Genomic DNA, 18,432 nt, shown 5'->3' with positions numbered 1-18,432 from the left:
CCTTGACTTTTGAGTCTCAGAAACCGACGGGATCCTAAAGCAGGGGTGGCCTTTGAATTTGATGCACGAGGCGGCTAACGAATCGCAGGCTGCGTCCTCGAGCCTGAGGAAGAGAGCGCCATTTGTGGAGCCGGTCCTGTAAAGGAGGCTTAGGCCAAGTCTCCGTGTGTGAGGCTGGCCCTTCCAAAACCCCCGAGAAGTCTGGTTTCTCTCCAAGCATCACGGCCTTGTCGCGCAAAGCCGCCTTCCCGGGAGCTGACGGAGAATGCCTTTGGACTTCAGTGTCAGGAGGGGTCTTTCAAGGCCTCCCCACAAATCCCCCGTGAATTCCTCAGCTGGCTTCCAGCGAGGGGACAGATGGATGTCCCCTGTGACGGAACCAGCAGCCATCCTCGGGGGCAACGGGATAAACAGGGGTTTTCTTACGAGGAGGAGACAGTGGAGATTCCCAGGCTTCAGGGAGCCTCATGCGAACGTCACTATTCTGCCACACCTGGGCACATCTTTTTGTATTTTCTCTCTGAATGTTTTTCCTAAGAATAACTACTTTTAAAAATTAAAATGAATTTAAACTAAATGAAAATGAAAGGTGTCATCCTGAAAGGAAACATCTGCTTTATCCACAGTCTCCCATCCTTCAGCCGGACGTCTTGGAGTCCTTGTTGCCTCTCTGGTTCCCCTCCCCCTCCCGCCCCCGAGGGCTCGGATCCGTGGGTGGAAGGATGAGGGAGGCAGAAATCGGGCTGCTACGTTCCCAGCACCAAGTAACATCCAACCCAGAACCATTCCATTGTATTATCCTCTGTGCCCCAAAGGCTCTCATCATTCCAAAACAATTTTTTTCGTCTTTGAACAAAATCATGGTGAAGTGAGAATCAATACAGCTTTCAGAACAAACCTGGTCACTGTTGTTTTATGCAAAGCACGATGTCCTTTTACTGCTGAAGCAGAACTCAATGCTTATTGAAGTTCTGATGGATGTTTCAAAACAACCTGTGAGTGACATCCCACATTCGTTCACATCAGCACGTTTACATGCCAGACTCAGTTAGAAGCACCTTGCAAATAAACAGGAGCCCACTGCATCCTCCCATCTCCATGGCAGTAAGTACCAGGCTCTCGTCTGATTTAGGAAGCCAAGGCACATGCAGATTAGGTGACTTGCCAAGAGTCGCAAAGCCAGGACGTAAAGGAGACAGGACCAGGACTGAGGCCAGCTGCTGGCAGGACTCATGTTCTCCACCACCATCCTTATCTTTGTGATGAAAAACACAGAGAACAGCCTTTCCTCTCCAACAAGCCAGGTGCAGGGGCCCCACACCTTGGACGTAGGGACCCACTGGCTCACTCATACTCACCCCCCAGTGATAGCAGAGTTTGCATTTCTAGGGAGGGATGCTGAGGGTGAGAAATTGACACAACATTGTAAACTGACTATACTTCAATTCAAAAAAAAGGAAAAAAAATCAGATAAAACAAAAACAAATTTTAGAAAGTACAAATGGGAAGACAGTTGTGACTCTGGAATTTTAAAACATGCCCTCGGTTCCCTGTCGCCTGAACGTCCCTTCCAAAGCCTGGGCTGGATGTGCTCATGTTACAACAGCAGGGCATGGAGCCAGGGTGCTAGGGGACCCCGTGGAAATGGACCTTGAACTTTCCAGATCAGCATCTCTCCCCATCCAAGGCAGGAGGAAGCAAACCTGGACGCTTTGATCCAAATATCTACTCTTCTGGTCCCGCAGTTACATCACAAGGTTAAGACACTTCCCCTAAGACACTGAGTTTATCCCTTTTCACCACCAAGTCAGCAGGTGACATGTGGACCCCTAACAATTTGCTGACACTGCAAAATTTGATGGGAATTCCCCATAGGGCACACTTGACATCTCATTAAAGATGCAGGGTTGTGTGACCACTGAAGTCCACGTCCCGAAAGCCCTGGGTCAGACCCACAACCACCGGCAAAGCAGGATCTGGGCACATTAATCCACTTAAGAACTGAAAGGAAGAGTTACAAGGATGGTGACGAGACAGACGCTTTAGAAGAGAATCATCTGACGCCAAAGAACGAAGAAACGTCGAGAAAAATATACGAAAATCTTTGACTGTGTTTTGTAAAAACAAACCCTTCAAAAGGGCCACTCCCACTGCCACACAACAGAAGATAAACCAAAACAAAAGACGCCTGTAACGTGCTATCATTCCACCTTGCCAGTATTTTTCTAAGCAACTCAGACAGCATGCGATTAATTTTGTATTCTGAAGAGAACCAAAGCGTAGCTACCGTTACAACCTAAGCCCTTCTTAATGACAACAGAAAAAAAGCCTGATTTTCTTTTATCATCTTTATCTTTTAAACAAATCTCAAGCAGATTTTTTTTTTCATTATCATGAAATCCTGGGCCACATTTTAAGAGGATTTGCTTTAAGTGGCTTTTCCCCCAGTTTTAATTATCTCAGACAACAGGCATTCTTGAACCAAGCTTCAGAACCATTATGCAGCGTGACGGAGCCAGCCCCTTACAGCTCTGGTGTCATCTGCTGACCCAGCAGCGGGGACGGTAGGTGGGTTATTTTGTTGTTGTTTTAATTCAGTTTACTTTTCTCTTTGTTTCAAATAAGATGGAATACCTCTGCTGAAAACTTCATGATGGGCAGATTCCTTTAATCATTGCTGAATGGTACTCACAAACGGGTTTTTTTTCCCAACCACTAACTGGCACTACTTCACTCCACCAGGAAAAAAAAAAAAAAAAAGAAAGATATCACCCTGGGCTTTTTTTGCACAGCACAATACCTATGTCTTTTCTGGGGCCCCTGGGGTATATACCTTCGGTCAGGCGCAACCAAGTCATCTGCATATCTACAGAAGAATTCAAAGCTTAATAAAAAGTCATCTCCCTCTCCAAGTTCAAGAGTAAATAAATCCAAGGCCAAAAGAGAGGAACTCGTTTAGTCTTGCCCTCCTTCCCTGGCCCCTGGTATACAATGTAAGGCAGCTGCTAAAACCTGGGGGCAGAGGTGGGGCCTGGCTTCCGCTGTGAAGCCAGAGGGTCCCTGAAGGTGGTGACAATGGATCCTCCTTAAACATCCACTGTGAGAGTTGTGAATTGTTTTCTTGGGGGCAAAATGAGGACAGTAGCCCCGGGGACAGCATCTCAGACTGTCCTGCGGACCTGCGCCGAAGAGGCAGAGGAGAGTCGGTACATACGTGATTTTAGTGAAGGGGGCGGGCGTGCAGTCAAGCACACATTTTGGCACAGGCTTGCTGCTGGTCACCAGGAGCAGACGTCACCATTAATGAGGTCCCTGCTTTTCCAGATAGGAGGAGAGGCAAGAATTTGGGCTCCTAAAATCTCCTGAAAATATCTCTCTGAAGGCCTGTCCTGCCCATTTTTCCCCGGAGCGCGGAGCGCCCCGTTCCTGCTCTCCGCCCTGAGCTCCCCACCCTCGAGCAGGCGGGTGGCGGGGCCCTGTCTCTAGTCGGCAGCCCCAGCTTCCCGTCCGAGCCCACCGGAGCCGCGCCAGCCGCGGGGTGAGCACCTACCTCAGGATGAAGAAGTCCACGGTGGAGTTGCTGGCCACGGCGACGCGCGCAGTGACCACGTCTCCCTGCTTGGCCGGCCTGGAGGGCAGCCAGATGGCCACGTTGCCGTCCACGCGCACCTCGCGCAGCGCGGCGCCGTCCGGGGCGCGGAAGAGGCCGGCGGCGCCGATCCTCTGCAGGCGGGACGCGCTCTCGCCGGGCCCGTCCTTGCCGGGCCGGATGGCGTTGCCCTTCCTGACGTCGCCGCCCGCGCAGTCCCCGCGCGCGTCCGCCGGCTGCACGGCGTAGTACAGCTCCACCGCGGGGCCGCCCGCGGGCGCCTCGGCCGCCTTCCGCCTCCCGGCCGCCGGCGGCGCGGGCCCGAACCAGCCGGCCGGGAGCTCCAGCCGCGCCACGCACAGCCCCAGGTCGCCCTGCAGCCGGCAGCCGGCGCGCACCTCCCGGCTGTCGCGGAAGGCGAAGACCCGCAGGCAGGGCAGCCGCGGCGCGGGCCCGGGGTCGTCCCAGTCCCTGCCCGCCAGCTGCAGCAGCACCTGCACGCGCGGCCGGCTCAGGTGGACGCGCTCCTGCAGGACGTGCGCCTTCAGCTTCCAGTTAAGGGCGAACTTGCCGGCCGGGCCCCAGGCGCTGGCTGGCGACACGAGGTCCAGAGGCACCACCTTCTCCACCGAGAAGGGCCCATAGCTGGCGTTCAGTGCCGGGGGCCGCCGGGCTCTGTAGGCGAAGAAGGACTCCACGCGCGACCGCAGGCTGGAGTTGCGGGTCTCGTCCCGGCTGGTCTCCTTCAGGAGGAAGGCGGTGTCGGCTCTGAGCACGCGGTAGCTCACGGGCAGGTAAGGCGGCAGCGAGGACGCCCTCGGCCGGTCGTCTGGGACCCCGCGGCCTTCTATCACTGAGGGGCGGCGGGAGAGAAGGGAGGAAGAGAAAAAGACAAGGATGGGGTTACTGCCGGGCTCGCTGGAAGTCACCTCGGAGCGAGCGGTAACTTCAGGCAATTTGGAAACGAGGGGGCTCACACTCTGAAGGCCACCTGGTGAGAACTTTTCACCCTCCTGTGGGGGTCGGCCCATAAACGACTCCACGCTCTGAAAACGATATGCCTGTGTCAGGTTGAAACATGCCAGGTGGAGATGCTTGTAGGTTAGGATTTGTTGCGCCGTGGCGATTGCATGGAGTCCCGCCCAACAGGGAGCCGGCGAGTCACCTAGGCGTGTGGGATGGATGTGGTTACTAACAGCTTGTGTGAGCTTAAAACATATTTCATGAGACTGGTACAGGAATGAAAAGATCAGACCAGTGGACTAAAATGGTTCACCGGTAAGCCCATGTCTACCTAGCAATTCGGTATGTGATGCAGGCGGCCCCACAGATCAGGGGACAAAGACAGACTTTTCAATGAACAGCGCTGAGGAATCTGGCTAGCCACCTGGGGGAAAAAGAGAGAAAATCCAATCCATACCTCACACCATATTCAAGAAGAAACTCCACACGGAGCAGTGATACAGATGAAAGGAAATGACAATTTTAGTACCAGGTGAAAAAGTGGGTGATTTCCTCTATAACCTGCTTGTAGGAAAATCTTTCCGATTAGGACTCAAATGCCATAGGCAATTGAAGAATGATAAATTTGCCTATGTAAAAATTTAAAAAAAATTGTTTGCATAACCAGAAATATAAGCAGTCGAAAGAAAAACGGCAAACCAGGAGACACGGCAAACTGCTCACTTAATGGCGCTTAACTCAGCCTGCAGGTGGGTTTCGTTCTGCCCGTGGTATTTTATTTTTATCTATTTATTTTTTGGTGTGCGGGGGGTGGTAATTAGGTTTATTTATTTATTTATTTTTATTTTTTTTTAATGGAGGTACTGGGGATTGAACCCAGGACCTCATGCATGCTAAACGCAGTCTACCACTGAGCTATATACCCTTGCCCACGGTATTTTAAAAGATCATGCTGCACAGGGACCATTTTTTAAAAACTGGTAGGTATCTGGGTTTCCAGCTTCTCTTCAAACGTGGGAGAATCTGGCAACACTGAGGCCGGCTGCCCAGCCAGCAACAGTAAGAGAAGACACCCAGCAGGCAGCCTCACTTAGCTGTTTGCTGCTGGACCCTCGGGTACCTTTGGGTTTGCGAGGGATCCTTCGCCTCCTCCGATGTCTCCTCCTCCCCTTCTGCCCCTGCTTCTAGCAGTTGCCGGCAGCGCCCATCCGGCCTCTGGGGCGGCCCCGGGCTCCCCTCCCCTGAAGTTCCCCTCCTCCTCTTCCCAGGAGGGGCACTGCCCAACGGATCAAAGCTGCCTCTGGTGTTGCAGCCAAATGGGCCTGGGTTGTCGAGGCGGCTTTTCAGAGCAACAGCCTTCTCGCCCGTTCCTCGCCCCGAGGCGCTGTGGCGAGGTCGCGGGTTAACCCAGGCGCTTCGCCCCCTCCCTTTAAAGACGCTCCAGCACCTCCATTCCCACCCAGGCACCTCAGGACCAGGGCAGCACACTCTCCAAACGCCCTGCTCGGCATTCCGGAAGAGGTGCTGGCTCTATGTCTTTAGAGAAAGTCATTCACTATTGAAGCAACGTGTAATATTCGGTACAAACCGGCAGACCAGTTGCTACACCTGATACTTTCATTCTGATGTATGCATTCCTCTCTGAAAAAGCTCTTAAACCTCAAAGTGCAGAGATTTAAAGACTCATTTGTTCGGAAAAGGTAGTGGGCCCAGGGCTCTCGGAAGGAAGGGAGCCAGCATGCTAAGGCCCGCTGGTGTGGGGTGCCTGCCACGACGGGTAGCCTTGTCAGCAAGGGTTATCATCATGCTCCACTCTGCCTGCAGATGGAAATTCCTTTTTTCCCCCCTACTTTTTTGTCTTTTTAGCTTTTAAAAAAGCCTTAAAAAAAAAAAGAACCTTTGCTGTTAAGCAAATGCTGAGTTTGTTGTCCGTGACATAGAGCCGGACTGGGCACACTGTGTGGGTGTCTCCCCTCTTAGGGTCTCCCGTTATTTAAGCAAGTCACTCATCATCCTTCACACGGAACTGAGAGGGCCTGGCTCACACCTTCCTGCTGAAACTAGAGCTGAATTTTAACAGCCCAGGAGAGACAGCTTGAGCCAAGAAGGAGATACTGTAAAGAAGGGAGTGGGGTCTAGTCTGGTGGTTATGAACATAAAGTTTGTACCTTCCTTTTAATTTTGCTGTGACCCTAAAGCTGTTCTGAAGAAATAAAGTCTTTAAAAAAAAGAAAAGAATTCATTGTGCCCATCTATGCCCAGGACCACCAGGGACAGCTCTGCACACACAATGCTTCCAACGGAAGGTGGCGTTTCCTCAGCTTCAGACATCCAGACGTCACTCTCACGCCATCGACCATACATTCATGCACTGTTAATTACTGGGTGAGTTCATTAGGAATGAACACATTAAATAAAATGTTTAGATTATTAAATATCCATGAAGTAACGCCTATGTTTGTTTAGAGAATCCTACAATGAATTAAAAAATAAAAAACCAAGAGCCCACGTCCCAAATGGCTGCCAGCCTAGGGCCCTGAGCCTGAAGTTTGTCGCTTCTTCGTTGAACCAGGAGACCACTGAGCAGAAGAAGCTAAAGATACAGCAAATGAGAACTTCTCCTTGATGGAGTCAGAGTAATTCAGAGGGGACTGGAAAGGACAGCGTCTTCTCATTTGTGAGGTCCAGAGGGTTCCATACCTCAGAGCGGCTCCCCCAGCAACCCAGCCACGTGGACACTCACGAGAACGCTCTCCCCACCCCCTCCCCGAGCTGCACGAGGCCCGTCTGCACCCTCACGGGCTGCAACACTGTCCACCTCCCAAGCTCATCTCACATTTTGGGGAGCCCCGATCTAGCGGCTGAAGGGAGCAGAGGTGATTCCCAGCCTTTGGTGCATTTCTCTCCTGATGCTCTATCTGCTGATTGCAAGGAGACCAGCCCACGGCGGCCATGACCTGGTGCAACACAGACAGATAGCCACGCTCTGTTTCTGGTTCATCGGCTCACGGCAGCATCTCCTAGAAAGACAGGATGATTGAGTAATTTTTACTGATCTGAAGCAATGCCCCTGGAGAAGTCGGATGCTGGTCTCCTAAGGGCCAGGAGAGGGGAAGCGGGGAGTGGCTGACAGCTGCACCTTTCCATCTGGCCCCCCCGCTGACGGCACGTTCATTTGCTGTCTCCCTTCCTATTTATCCATTTTCTTTATCTGTGCTTGCCTGTCGGTGTTGGGGATATTGTGTCCTCCATCAGCTGTTCATCAGAGAACTCTTCTGCAAAGCCACTGCCGGAAATTGAGTTTTTGAGATTCTGAGATAGTGAACGCAAGAGATGTCCACTCTGCTTAGCACCCAGACAGAACAACGCCGGGGAAGCGACCCTCCAGCCAACATAACGCTCCACCTCCATCCTGATGCTCACTTTAGGACGTACTGACTGAGATGGGCTCTTTGTTTGTTTGTTTTTAAATGGAGGAACTGGAGATAAACCAGGACCTCATCCATGCTAAGCATGCGCTCTACCGCTGAGCTATACCCACTCCTCGAGATGGCCTCTTTGGAGCTGATTCTTGCTGAGCTGTCATATGAAGGTTGGGTTGGCTCTAAGGAGGGTGACTGGAATAAGGGAAGAATTCCAGGAGGAGGGGGAAGCAAGAACAAAGGATGGGCGGAGGGAAAGCTCAGGACCTGGGTGTGGGAGGAGTGGGAAGTCAGTCTAGGAAGTGGGGCTGGGGCCAGCTGCTGCTTTGAATGTAGCCATGGATGCTGTGGTACCTTGGTGAAAATGCTAGGTCGGGCTTCCTTCATCAATTAAATAAGATAAAAACAATCCCCCCAGAACAGCTCAAATGCACAAGAGGTGCTATTTCAGGGCATGCAAAAGCCTTTCCTAAGGAGCATCAAGCCAAGATATGGAAGCAAGCCAAGTGTTCATCAACAGACAAACAGATAAAGAAGATGTGGTGTATATATACAATGGAATACTACTCAGCCATGAAAAAGAATGGAGTCTTCCCATTGACAACAACATGGATGGACTCAGAGGGTATTATGCAAAGTGAAATAAGTCAGAGAAAGACAAATACTGTATAATATCACTTATATGTGGAATCTAAAAAATAAAACGAATGGACATAACAAAATAGAAACAGACTCACAGATACAGAGTACAAAACAGTGGTGACCAGTGGGGAGAGGGGATGGGGAGGGGCAAGATAAGGTTATGGGAGGAAGAGATACAAACTACTAAGTATAAAATAGATGAGCGACAAGGATACATTGTACAGCACAGTGAATGATAGCTGTGACTCTGTAATGCTTTCAATGGCATATAATCTATAAAAGTACTGAATCATTATGCTGTACACCTGAAACTAATATAATACTGTGAATCAACCTTACTTCAATTAAAAAAATAATTTTGAAAAGCCTTGTCCTAAAGAGCATCAGTGCTTCTCAACTAGGGGTGACTTTGCACCCAGGAGATACCTGGCAGCGCCTACAGGGGACATTTTTGATTTTCACAACTGGGGCGGGGGGAGGGCGTGCTACTGTCACCGGGAGAGGCAAGGCCAGAGATGCCGCTAACATCCTACAATGCACACGACAGCCCCTCCCACCCACGACAGAGAACCGCCCAGGCCCAAATGCCAGGAGTGCTGCAGATGAGAAACCCTGATCTAACCTGATTCGCTTCGCGGAAGGTGCTCAGTGGTGTGTCACAGTTGCCAGAGGGACAGAGGAAAGATTTTAACCAAACCTTCTCCAGCCCGTGAGGGAACTGGATCCTAGTGGTTAAGAACATCTCTGAGGCCACACGGGATCCAAATATAAATCCCTGCCCCCAATGTACTTGGCAGGATTTTTTTTTTAATACCCTAAACTTTCCAGTTTCCTTATCTTCATCTCTCTGCTGGGAAATCCTATCAAAGCCAACTCACTTAGTGCCATAAGCACAGCACGGGCAGCTGGTAGAGCATGCCTTAGTCACTGGGGAAAGTTGCTGTTAATATGATTAGCATGATTACCTTATCATTACCTCCATCCCCGGTAAGTTACAGTAAAAAGGTTTTCAGGCTACAGAAATGTGAAAAAAAAAAGGTGGTAACCATAATTCATGAAAATCAAAACTAGGTGACAGCCACGTGAGAGAAGAAATGTGCCATCAGGGGAGGGGAACTCTTTTTTACGACTCCAGTGCCTCTCCTGCGTTAGACAGCGCCGGTTCACCTGTATGGCGTCAGACAGCTGCCAAACCCTCACACACCTCAAGGAAAACCCAAGTCACTGCCGCTTACCTGAACCCCAGCCGGCCGGAGCCCTCTGAGGGCTCCTCCTCCCCGACCCGCCCCACCCCGCCGCCGCGGTTGGCGATTTATGAACATTGGCCAGACACGGACTATCTCTCTGTTAAACATGGTGCATTGTTACTTTCCTCTTGAAACAAAAGGCACCTTGATAAATGGATTATTTGATTCCTCTTCTGAACGTACCCACCAAATATCCTCTGCTGAAATTACATAGTGCAGTTTGCAATTTCGAAACAGTGAAACTCTCCTTTAAAAGAGCAGGTACTTGTGTTCCCCCGAGGAGGCCCTGGGGGGGTACCCCCCGCTCTTGGGAGAAATCCGTAATCGCTCCCAGGTGTTCCTCAATCAGGGCCCTGGCAGTGGAGCCAAGGAGTCATGCTTCTCAAAGACAAATTCCCTAAGACTCCCAGAAGCGTAGACTTTATCAGCATGAGAACGGTGCCCTGGGTAGGCAGGAGGGAAATACTTACCAGGCAAAGTTTTAAATCTAAAAATGCAATCTTTTAAGCGTGCTGGCATTTGAATTTCTGCCTTTCACCGAGGCTGAGCCTGGCCAACGGTCCCCGTGGTGGCCGTGAGCTCGACCCCTCCCCATCCCTCCCTGCAATGTGGCCCCAGCCCCACGTCCAGGAGGGGCTCTGACTGGCTCAAGACAGAGCTCCCCCGACCCGCGGTGAGACGGTGTACGTATTAGTTTCTTACTGCGACTGTAACAAATTAGCACAAAACAACAAAACATACTGATTTATAGTCCTGGAGGTCAGAAGTCTAATACGAAGGGGTCTGCAGGGTTGTTATCCTTCTGGAGATTTCAGGGCAGAATCAGTTTCCTCGCCTTTTCCATTTTCTAGAGGCTGCCTGCGTTCCTTGGCTCCCGGCCCCGTCCTCCCTCTTCAAAGCCCGCAGCAGCTTGCAGCTTCTCTTCCCTCTGACGCCCTGCCTCCCTCTTATAAGGACCTGAGTGATTGCAGCAGCCCGCCCGGCTGATCCAGGGTCCTCTCCCCACCCCACAATCTCTAACTGACTCACACCTGCAAAGTGCCTTTGCCAGGGAACGTCACAGTCAGAGGTTCTGACAACCGAGAAATAAACATCTCTGGGGGGTAATATTCAGCCGACCAGAGATGGCATTCGGGGTATTGACGATTGAGGGGGGGCAACAGCATGATATCCTGTGCGTTTCCCAGCACGGCAACTACTGGGGTGAGGACAGCGCTTGGAGTTGATGTAAGTTTACTAAAAAGTTGTCCATCCGTTTGGAGAATGGTATTAACCACGCCCAGTCTGCTTGTGAAGTCCAAGAACAGCCCAAATGCAGCTTCACCAGCCTGAACTCAGGGCTGCCTCTAAGCACAGGCGCGAGCACCTGACAGCCTCATCTGATCTTCCAGACAGACGTACACGCTAAAATATCACCTTACCGCGGACTGCTGCGGTCGCGTTTTTCATCATCAGGGCACTATTTATACTGTCGGTTTTTAATTATGTCTCTGGGTAGGTGACAAGATTATGAATTTAATTTTATTTTGTATGAAGTGTTGAGAATCAATGATCTGGTCTGCTCCAGGGAATGGCACTTTTTTTTTCCTTAAAGTGGTATTTAATAAATACCTTAGACTTTGCAGACTAAGGGGCAAATTCGATGTTACATAGGGACTTAAATAAGTGTTTAAAATGTAGCCATTTCTTATAGTTTCCATTACCATGACTTAGCTTGTGGGTCACACAAGACCAGGTGAGGGGCTGGATTTGGCCCACGGTCTGATGTTTGCCAATCCTTGGTTTAAATAGGGTAATTCCAGACCTGTTTCCAGTAACTGGTTCAGTTACACACATACACCTAAACCCAAGTTCTCACATAAGGGCAATTTTTCCACGTGAGGGACATTTGGAAATATCTAGAGACTTCTTTTTTCCCTTGATGTAGCTTATATATATTTTTTTAATTTTTAAAACTTTTTTCTCTAATTGAGGTAACCCTGACTTATAACATTATGTAAGTTTCACGTGCACGGCATTACAGCCTAGAATGTGCTCGCCATCAAAAACTGGTTTTCATCCATCACCAAACACAGCTGATCCTCCTTTACCCACGTCACCCTCCCACTCTGGTCAGCGCTGCTCTGTCCTCCGTATCTACATATTGGTTTGGTTTGGTTTGGTTTGTTCACTTATTCTGGGTTTTTGTCGTTGATGTTGATTAGCTGGTTGATTGATGGGTTAGTGGGAATGGAGAATGGTGTAGCCAATGGAAGACAGTGTAAAGATTCCTCAAAAAAAAAAAAATTAAGACTAGAATTACTCTGCGATCCAGCCATCCTACTTCTGGGTATTTATCCGAAGAATATGAAAACACCAATTCAAAAAGACACATGCACCCCGATGCTCACTGTGGGATTACTGACAGCAGCCAAGAGATGGAAACAACCGAAGGGCCCATCAAGGGATGAATGGATCATGAATGTGTGAAGTCTGTCCATCTAGATGGATAAATAGGTGGTAGATAGACAGACAGACAGACAGCTACAATGGAATACTACTTATCTAGAAAAAAGAAGAAATCTTGCTGTTGGAGACAATATGGATGGACGTTGAGAGTATCACGCTAACTGAAGTGAGTCAGATGGAGAAAGACAAACACGCTATGACTTCACTCATATGGTGACATCATGCCTGTCATGGCTGGTGGGGGGACGCTCCCAGCGTCTAGTGGACAGAGGCCAGGGATGCGGTAACACCTTCCATGCAGAGGTCAGTCCCACACTCAGAATCGTCCAGCCCCAAAGGTCAGTGGTGCTGAGGTCGGGGAAACGTGCCCTCGGCCACTTTGGGCCCAAGACCGATGAGGGGAGGCCTGCTGGGACTTCTGAGAGAGGAGCCCTCCCCCACAAGAGAACCACAGAAGCAAACGCCTTTCTTCCCAGAGGCAAGCGTGGGACCAGGTCACTCCACCAATACTGCCATCCATGCCGAAACTGAAGTGACACCCCGAGGCGAAGCCAGAGCTGGGGCAGGCATCCCAGGACGGTGGGATCCTGGGGTCTGGACAACACTGAGGGACCACTGCACACATGCACCCTGAGTCTTGCCTCCCCACCACCCTCCTTGTATGGGAACCAATGCACGACCTTAGGGCACAGACATTTTCTCTTAACTTCCAGCCAAAAGCTTCTAAAATGATACACCCTGGCTCTGTCCAGACTGCGATTACTTGCTTCCCAAGTCATAGGAAGAAGGGACCAGCATACTTTTTTGGTCAAGGCCCAGACAGTAAGTATTTTAGGCTTCATAGGGCTGAATGAACTCTGATGCAACTGCTCAACCCTGCTGTTCCATCATGAGAGCGGCCGGAAACAGACGTGAGCGTGGCTGTGTCCGTGTGCCGGGAAAACGTCACTGACGGACGCCGAAAGCTGAATTTCAGAGAATCATCACAGCAGAAACATTATTCTTTTTTTTAACACAGATTTTCCCCAATCATTTCAAAAGAGGTGCGCTTCCTGCAGACGAGACGACCTGCTTGGTGTCTTCTCCAGGGCCCTTCACAAGCTAATATTCCAAGTTTATCTCCTTGATCCAAAGTGTAAACAGAGCTTTTAATATGCCTCCAAAACAGACTGGAAATGGATGCAACAATGAAAAATAAAAATGATCAGACTGCAACGTCAGGAGGGGTTTAGAGCCACATAATGCAAGCTTCTGCAGCCGAACTGACGTAACTGCGTTTGATGTCCATACGGCATATGGTTCGGGGATGCTCTGCTGTGTCTGTTCAGAGGGGGAAGCAACTATGTGCTGCAGATGGTGGTATTATTTATGGTGGAAACTTACATTAATCCTGAGAGCCCCAATTATCTCCATTCATGTAAATAAAAGGGAACAGCATTCCTGGTCTTTATGATGGTTTTGCTTCTCCCTCCCCTCAAAAAAATAAAGAGCTTATTTTTAATATAGGCCACATATTTTCTTTCCCACTAATTGCAGATAATTAAAAAAAAAACCCTCTGTAACCCATTGAGTCATCCGATATTTTTCCCCCCACCTCTGAGTCTCGTCCGCCTGCCAGCTCGCATCTGTAGCTTTGTTTGGTTACACCCGTGTTTAGGATGATTACATTAATAAGAAGTCTCAGGCTCCGAAGGAGAAAATGCTTTCCTGATGGCTGAGTCAACAAAAAAGGGGAGCGACTCATCAGGAACACGAAGGCGTTTTCTCTTTCATTACATCGCCCTTCACTTTTCGCATCATGAAGGAGGACGTTTAAACCGAGGCGTCCACAAAGGATGGAGAATTGAGAGGGGAGGGTTCTGAACACTCCAAGGGAAAAAAAGAAAAAAAAAAAACCTTAGACAGAAGGTGAAATCTTAGCGTCAATAAATCTGAGTTATTGATACAGGAGGGTGAACGTAGGGACGAAAGCCAGCAACAGCCTGTAGGTCCAGGCACTGCATCTTGCATATCAAGTCTTGTAAACTTTCAGCAACCCTAAGTGTTAAGCACTCTTGTTTACATGCGAGACCAAGGTTCAGAGAGGCTATGGAACCTCCCCAGCGTCACCCAGCGGAGACGACTGGCAACAGGATTTGAACGCAGGACCCATGTGCTCACCTCTACGCCATCCCGCTTCAGGGAATATGCTTTATGCTGAGTTCACGTCTCACATCCAGCTGTGTATTCCTACTGAGAGGAGGAGCGCCAGCTTGGGGGAAAAATAATGGTGAGAGGATGATTTCCATCTATGCTGGGCTGGACTAGGGATGCTGATCCCAGCTTGAAAGCCAGGTTAACAGTGGGGGCGGGGAACGGCCCAGAGCTGGGGAGCCTAGACCCAGCCGTGCCGGAAGCCGGGGGTCTCGGGCTGTTCCTTCTCACTGCTTTAAGCCCGTCTGAGACGCTCTTCCCGTCACTTTGAACCAAATGATCCTTAATATCCTGCGTTTGAGTGAAGAGCCGGCTGAGCTTTCAAATGCTCTTATTTAATATTGCAGGGGCAAGACTTCGATCTTGGGCTTAACATTAATCTCAAAAAAAAACCCAAAACCCCCAAAAAACAGAAAAACAAAAAACGAGCGACAACGGAGGATGTGATGAGGAACGCTCTTCGTTCGATAAACATTAACTGGGAGGCTTCGCTGCAGCTCACGCTGTCTTGCTTCTGTCAGAAATACACAGACAGAAAGTCATGGCTGGGGAGGCCACTGCTCAGGGGGGGAGCGCGCGCTCAGCACACACGAGGCCATGGGTTCAAGCCCCAGTATCTCCATCAAAAGTAATTAAACCTAAACGTAAACCTAATTACCTCCCCCCAACAAAAAGATCAAAAAAGAAGAAGAAGAAGAAGAAAAAAATGAATAAATAAACCTAATTACCTCCTTCCCAAAAGACAAAAAACAAAACAAGAACAGTATGGCTATCACACCCATTGGACTCTCATCCCAGGAGAGAAGACTGGCCACAGGAGGCGGATGAAGATGGGTAGAAACAGCCAGGCGAACGTGACGCCGCACCTGAGACGAGATGCCCTAGTAGCTGTTCACGGGTGGGCGGTGGTCACGTGACGAGGCGGTGCGGGGAGGGGAAGTGAGGGGGCAGGCTGGCCCGCACCTCGGAGGAGGGGTCTGCCCTCGGCGGTGATGGGGAAGGCAGGCCAACCCTCACTCTGTGTTGCTGCTGTCTTTGAATCCTTTATAGAACCCAGACACCCTCTTTTGGCCTCCCACTGGCCCTGCCAGGGTCTACGGCTGGAGCTGGGCGTTGGAGTTTAAGTTTGCAGTGGTCCCAGAAAGACGCACCTTCCTTTGGAAACTCACAAACTCAAAAATGCCTGAGACATAGAAAACAAACTGGAGGTCACCAAAAAGGAAAGGGGAGGAGGAGGGACGCATTAGGAGTTCGGGAGTAACAGACACACACAACTGTATATAAACCAGATAAACAGCAGAGACCTGCTGAAGGGCACAGGGAACTGTGTTCAATACGTTGTAACAACCTATAATGGAAAAGACTCTGGAAAGGAACAGAGACACCTGTGTATACGTGTAAGGGAATCACTTTGCTGCACAGCAGAAACATTGTAAATCAACCCTACCCCAATTTAAAAAACGTGTATGCACAAGGGAAAAAGTTTGGAGTTTACTAAAAATTAAGTAGGAGAGCGCCACCCAGACCTTTGTCTCTCTGCCACGGGACAGAAGCCTTCACCTGAGGGTGGGGGAGCAGCACCCACACCCCCCCCAGAGCTGAGGGGTGCTGGGAGAAGGGGGGGCAGCCTCCACCATAGGGGAGGGTGGAGATGCCCTCACTACTGGGCTGCTAGGGAGGAAACTGTGCGGACAACCTGCAGTTATCACACAGTTACACACAGGTACCAAATCATTTATGTTAACATACTTAACGTTCAGATATTCATGTTCCAAATCACTGTATTACTATCAATATTTACAAAATAAATTTATCAACACTAACAAATTTCAGGCCGTAATCATGTTAAAATAAGAACAAACTGAAACACAACGCGGTCGTCTGTCTCTCTACATTACACAGGAATGTTCAGGAGGAGTTTTTATGGTAATATCACGCTTCCAAAAGAGATTATTAACCTGCAAAGAGATGAGATTCTTCGGATGGTCACACACACGTTTTAGTTCTACGGGGTGTTTGGTTTGATTTGATTAAATGAGAGGGTGTTCGCACATTCGCCGTGCAGTGGAAAGTGCTTTCAGACAGCTTCCCTCGGCAGCGGGGCTGGGGCAATCCGACCCGGCGCTGGACACAGCACAGCAGGTGTATAAACAGTTCCGGGTGTGGTCTCTCAACAGGTGCCCCATTTTAAGGTAGGATGACTTGGCTCCCCTCCCATTTCTTTGCTGTTTCTCCTCACAACCAGCTTCAAGAAGAGGATGGCAGGGAATTTCACAGAAACACGCGTGTGTCTGACAAGCCTCAGTTTCATCGTGGGACCAGAAAGGGGTCACCGGACACTGGGCTGACCAGGCGACTTTCCTTGTGAGCATCCGTGGTCCCGGTGTGGAAGGTAATTCCAAGCTGCCCGGCTGTATCTGTGGCTTTATTTTTCTGGCAAACCGTTTTTTTTTTTTTCTTTCCCCTCCCTGTGTTATTAAAAGTTCTTGTGAAATACTCTCTTCCCTGCCTGTGGTGTGTTTAATAATAAATATGTCCATGGGTCCCTTGATGCTCCTCCTTTTGAGAGGCTGAGCCCTCGGGGGCTGGGAGGAGTGGCTTCCTTAGTGTCTGGGTCCCTTTTTGGCATCATTCCCACCTGGACCACCAAACTCTGGACCATCAGAGACAAGGCTAACCCCGAGATGAGCACGGCTGTCGACTCATACGCCTGCCAGGAGGAGACCCGCCCACCGGCTGCCAGCTCCCTTTCAGCAGGGGCTCGAGGGTCTCAGGAAGGAGAGGCACTTTTATGGGGTAGAAGGAGGGGATCTCGTGGCAGCATCTGACTGACAAGTGTTCTGTGAAGCTGGGAATTTTGACTCAGGGGGAGCAGCTGGGAATTTTGACTCAGGGGGAGCCTTTCCAGTTGGTCCCTTGGTACATTTCACAGTCCAGGGGACAAGGGAGAAGTCTGGGGATATTTCAAAAGACAGGGCTTGTTCACCGATACAGGCTGAGGGTCTCCGTGGCCAGTCACTTCCTGGGACAGGTGGGAACGGATCCAGTGCTGTTGTACAGACCGAGGCTGAGAGGTTGCCTGTCACGGCAAGAAGTTTCTCAGGACCTTTTGTTTTATAAGAAAAATAAAGCCCCTCATTTGTTCAACCACCCATTTTCAGGTTTCCATCACTTGAAGATGTTCCTAACGACATTGTTGGTGCACCCTGAGCCTTCTGTGCCTGAGGCTACAAACTGCAGCTTGGAGCCAGAGGAGCGTGTAAATTCCCTTTTTGGATAAGGCAGTTTGAATATCACTTGTTCCTGCCTCACCTCCTCCAGGAAGCCTTCCTTGCTATCTCTGGCCAGCACCAGCCCTTGCTTTTCCCTGACTGTCTGTCCTACCCACATTCTGTCCAGGCACTGTGGTCCTCTAGGATGCTCTGAGGTCAGGCTCTCTCGTGCTCAAGTCTTGCCTGTCAAACTGGAATAGAAGCTCCTTCAGATCAGGAGCACTAGGTTTGGAAGGACGTGTGTGCTTTGGAGTCGAAATCCTAGCCTGTTAACCTAGCTGTTGGGCAGGAGACTCCCCTTTCATGAGCCTCAGTTTTTTCATCAATGAAATGGGAATGGCAACCACCTATCCCTGGGGGCTGCTGCCGTGGTTTGTAGAAATCCCCCTCACCTCGAGTTCTTGAAAGCACCCGCTCCCTCTCCTCCTGGAGGGAAGAGCCTGTGCCGTGCGCACACACTGTCTCCAGAAAGACAGGCAGACGACGGTGAGAGTGAGCGAGGCTGAGCGAGGCAGGCACCAGCAGTATACTTCTTAAAGGTCCGGACAGCGGGTGTTAGCAGGTAGCTGGTACTTCAGACCCAGAGGCAAAACCAAGTCTGATGCAAGTACTCACACACCCATTTCAAATGCAGCCATCTGTGCACACACAGGACT

The 18,432-nt window shown here is 50.1% G+C and overlaps 1 protein-coding gene across 2 annotated transcripts in view; it reads right to left on the bottom strand.

Moving 5' to 3' along the window:
• The window catches only part of TMEM132C (transmembrane protein 132C), a 307,474-nt gene that overhangs the window by 189,976 nt on the left and 99,066 nt on the right, over positions 1 to 18,432 (bottom strand). For both annotated transcript variants that reach the window (XM_072953679.1, XM_072953680.1), the window contains exon 2: positions 3,551 to 4,442. In XM_072953679.1, coding sequence (XP_072809780.1) covers positions 3,551 to 4,442 — 892 coding nt within the window. The remainder of the gene's footprint in view (positions 1 to 3,550; positions 4,443 to 18,432) is intronic.

The sequence above is a fragment of the Vicugna pacos genome, chromosome 32, assembly GCF_048564905.1.
Source record: "Vicugna pacos chromosome 32, VicPac4, whole genome shotgun sequence".
Taxonomy (NCBI): Eukaryota; Metazoa; Chordata; class Mammalia; order Artiodactyla; family Camelidae; genus Vicugna; species Vicugna pacos.
This window is presented reverse-complemented; position numbering and strand designations above follow the sequence as displayed.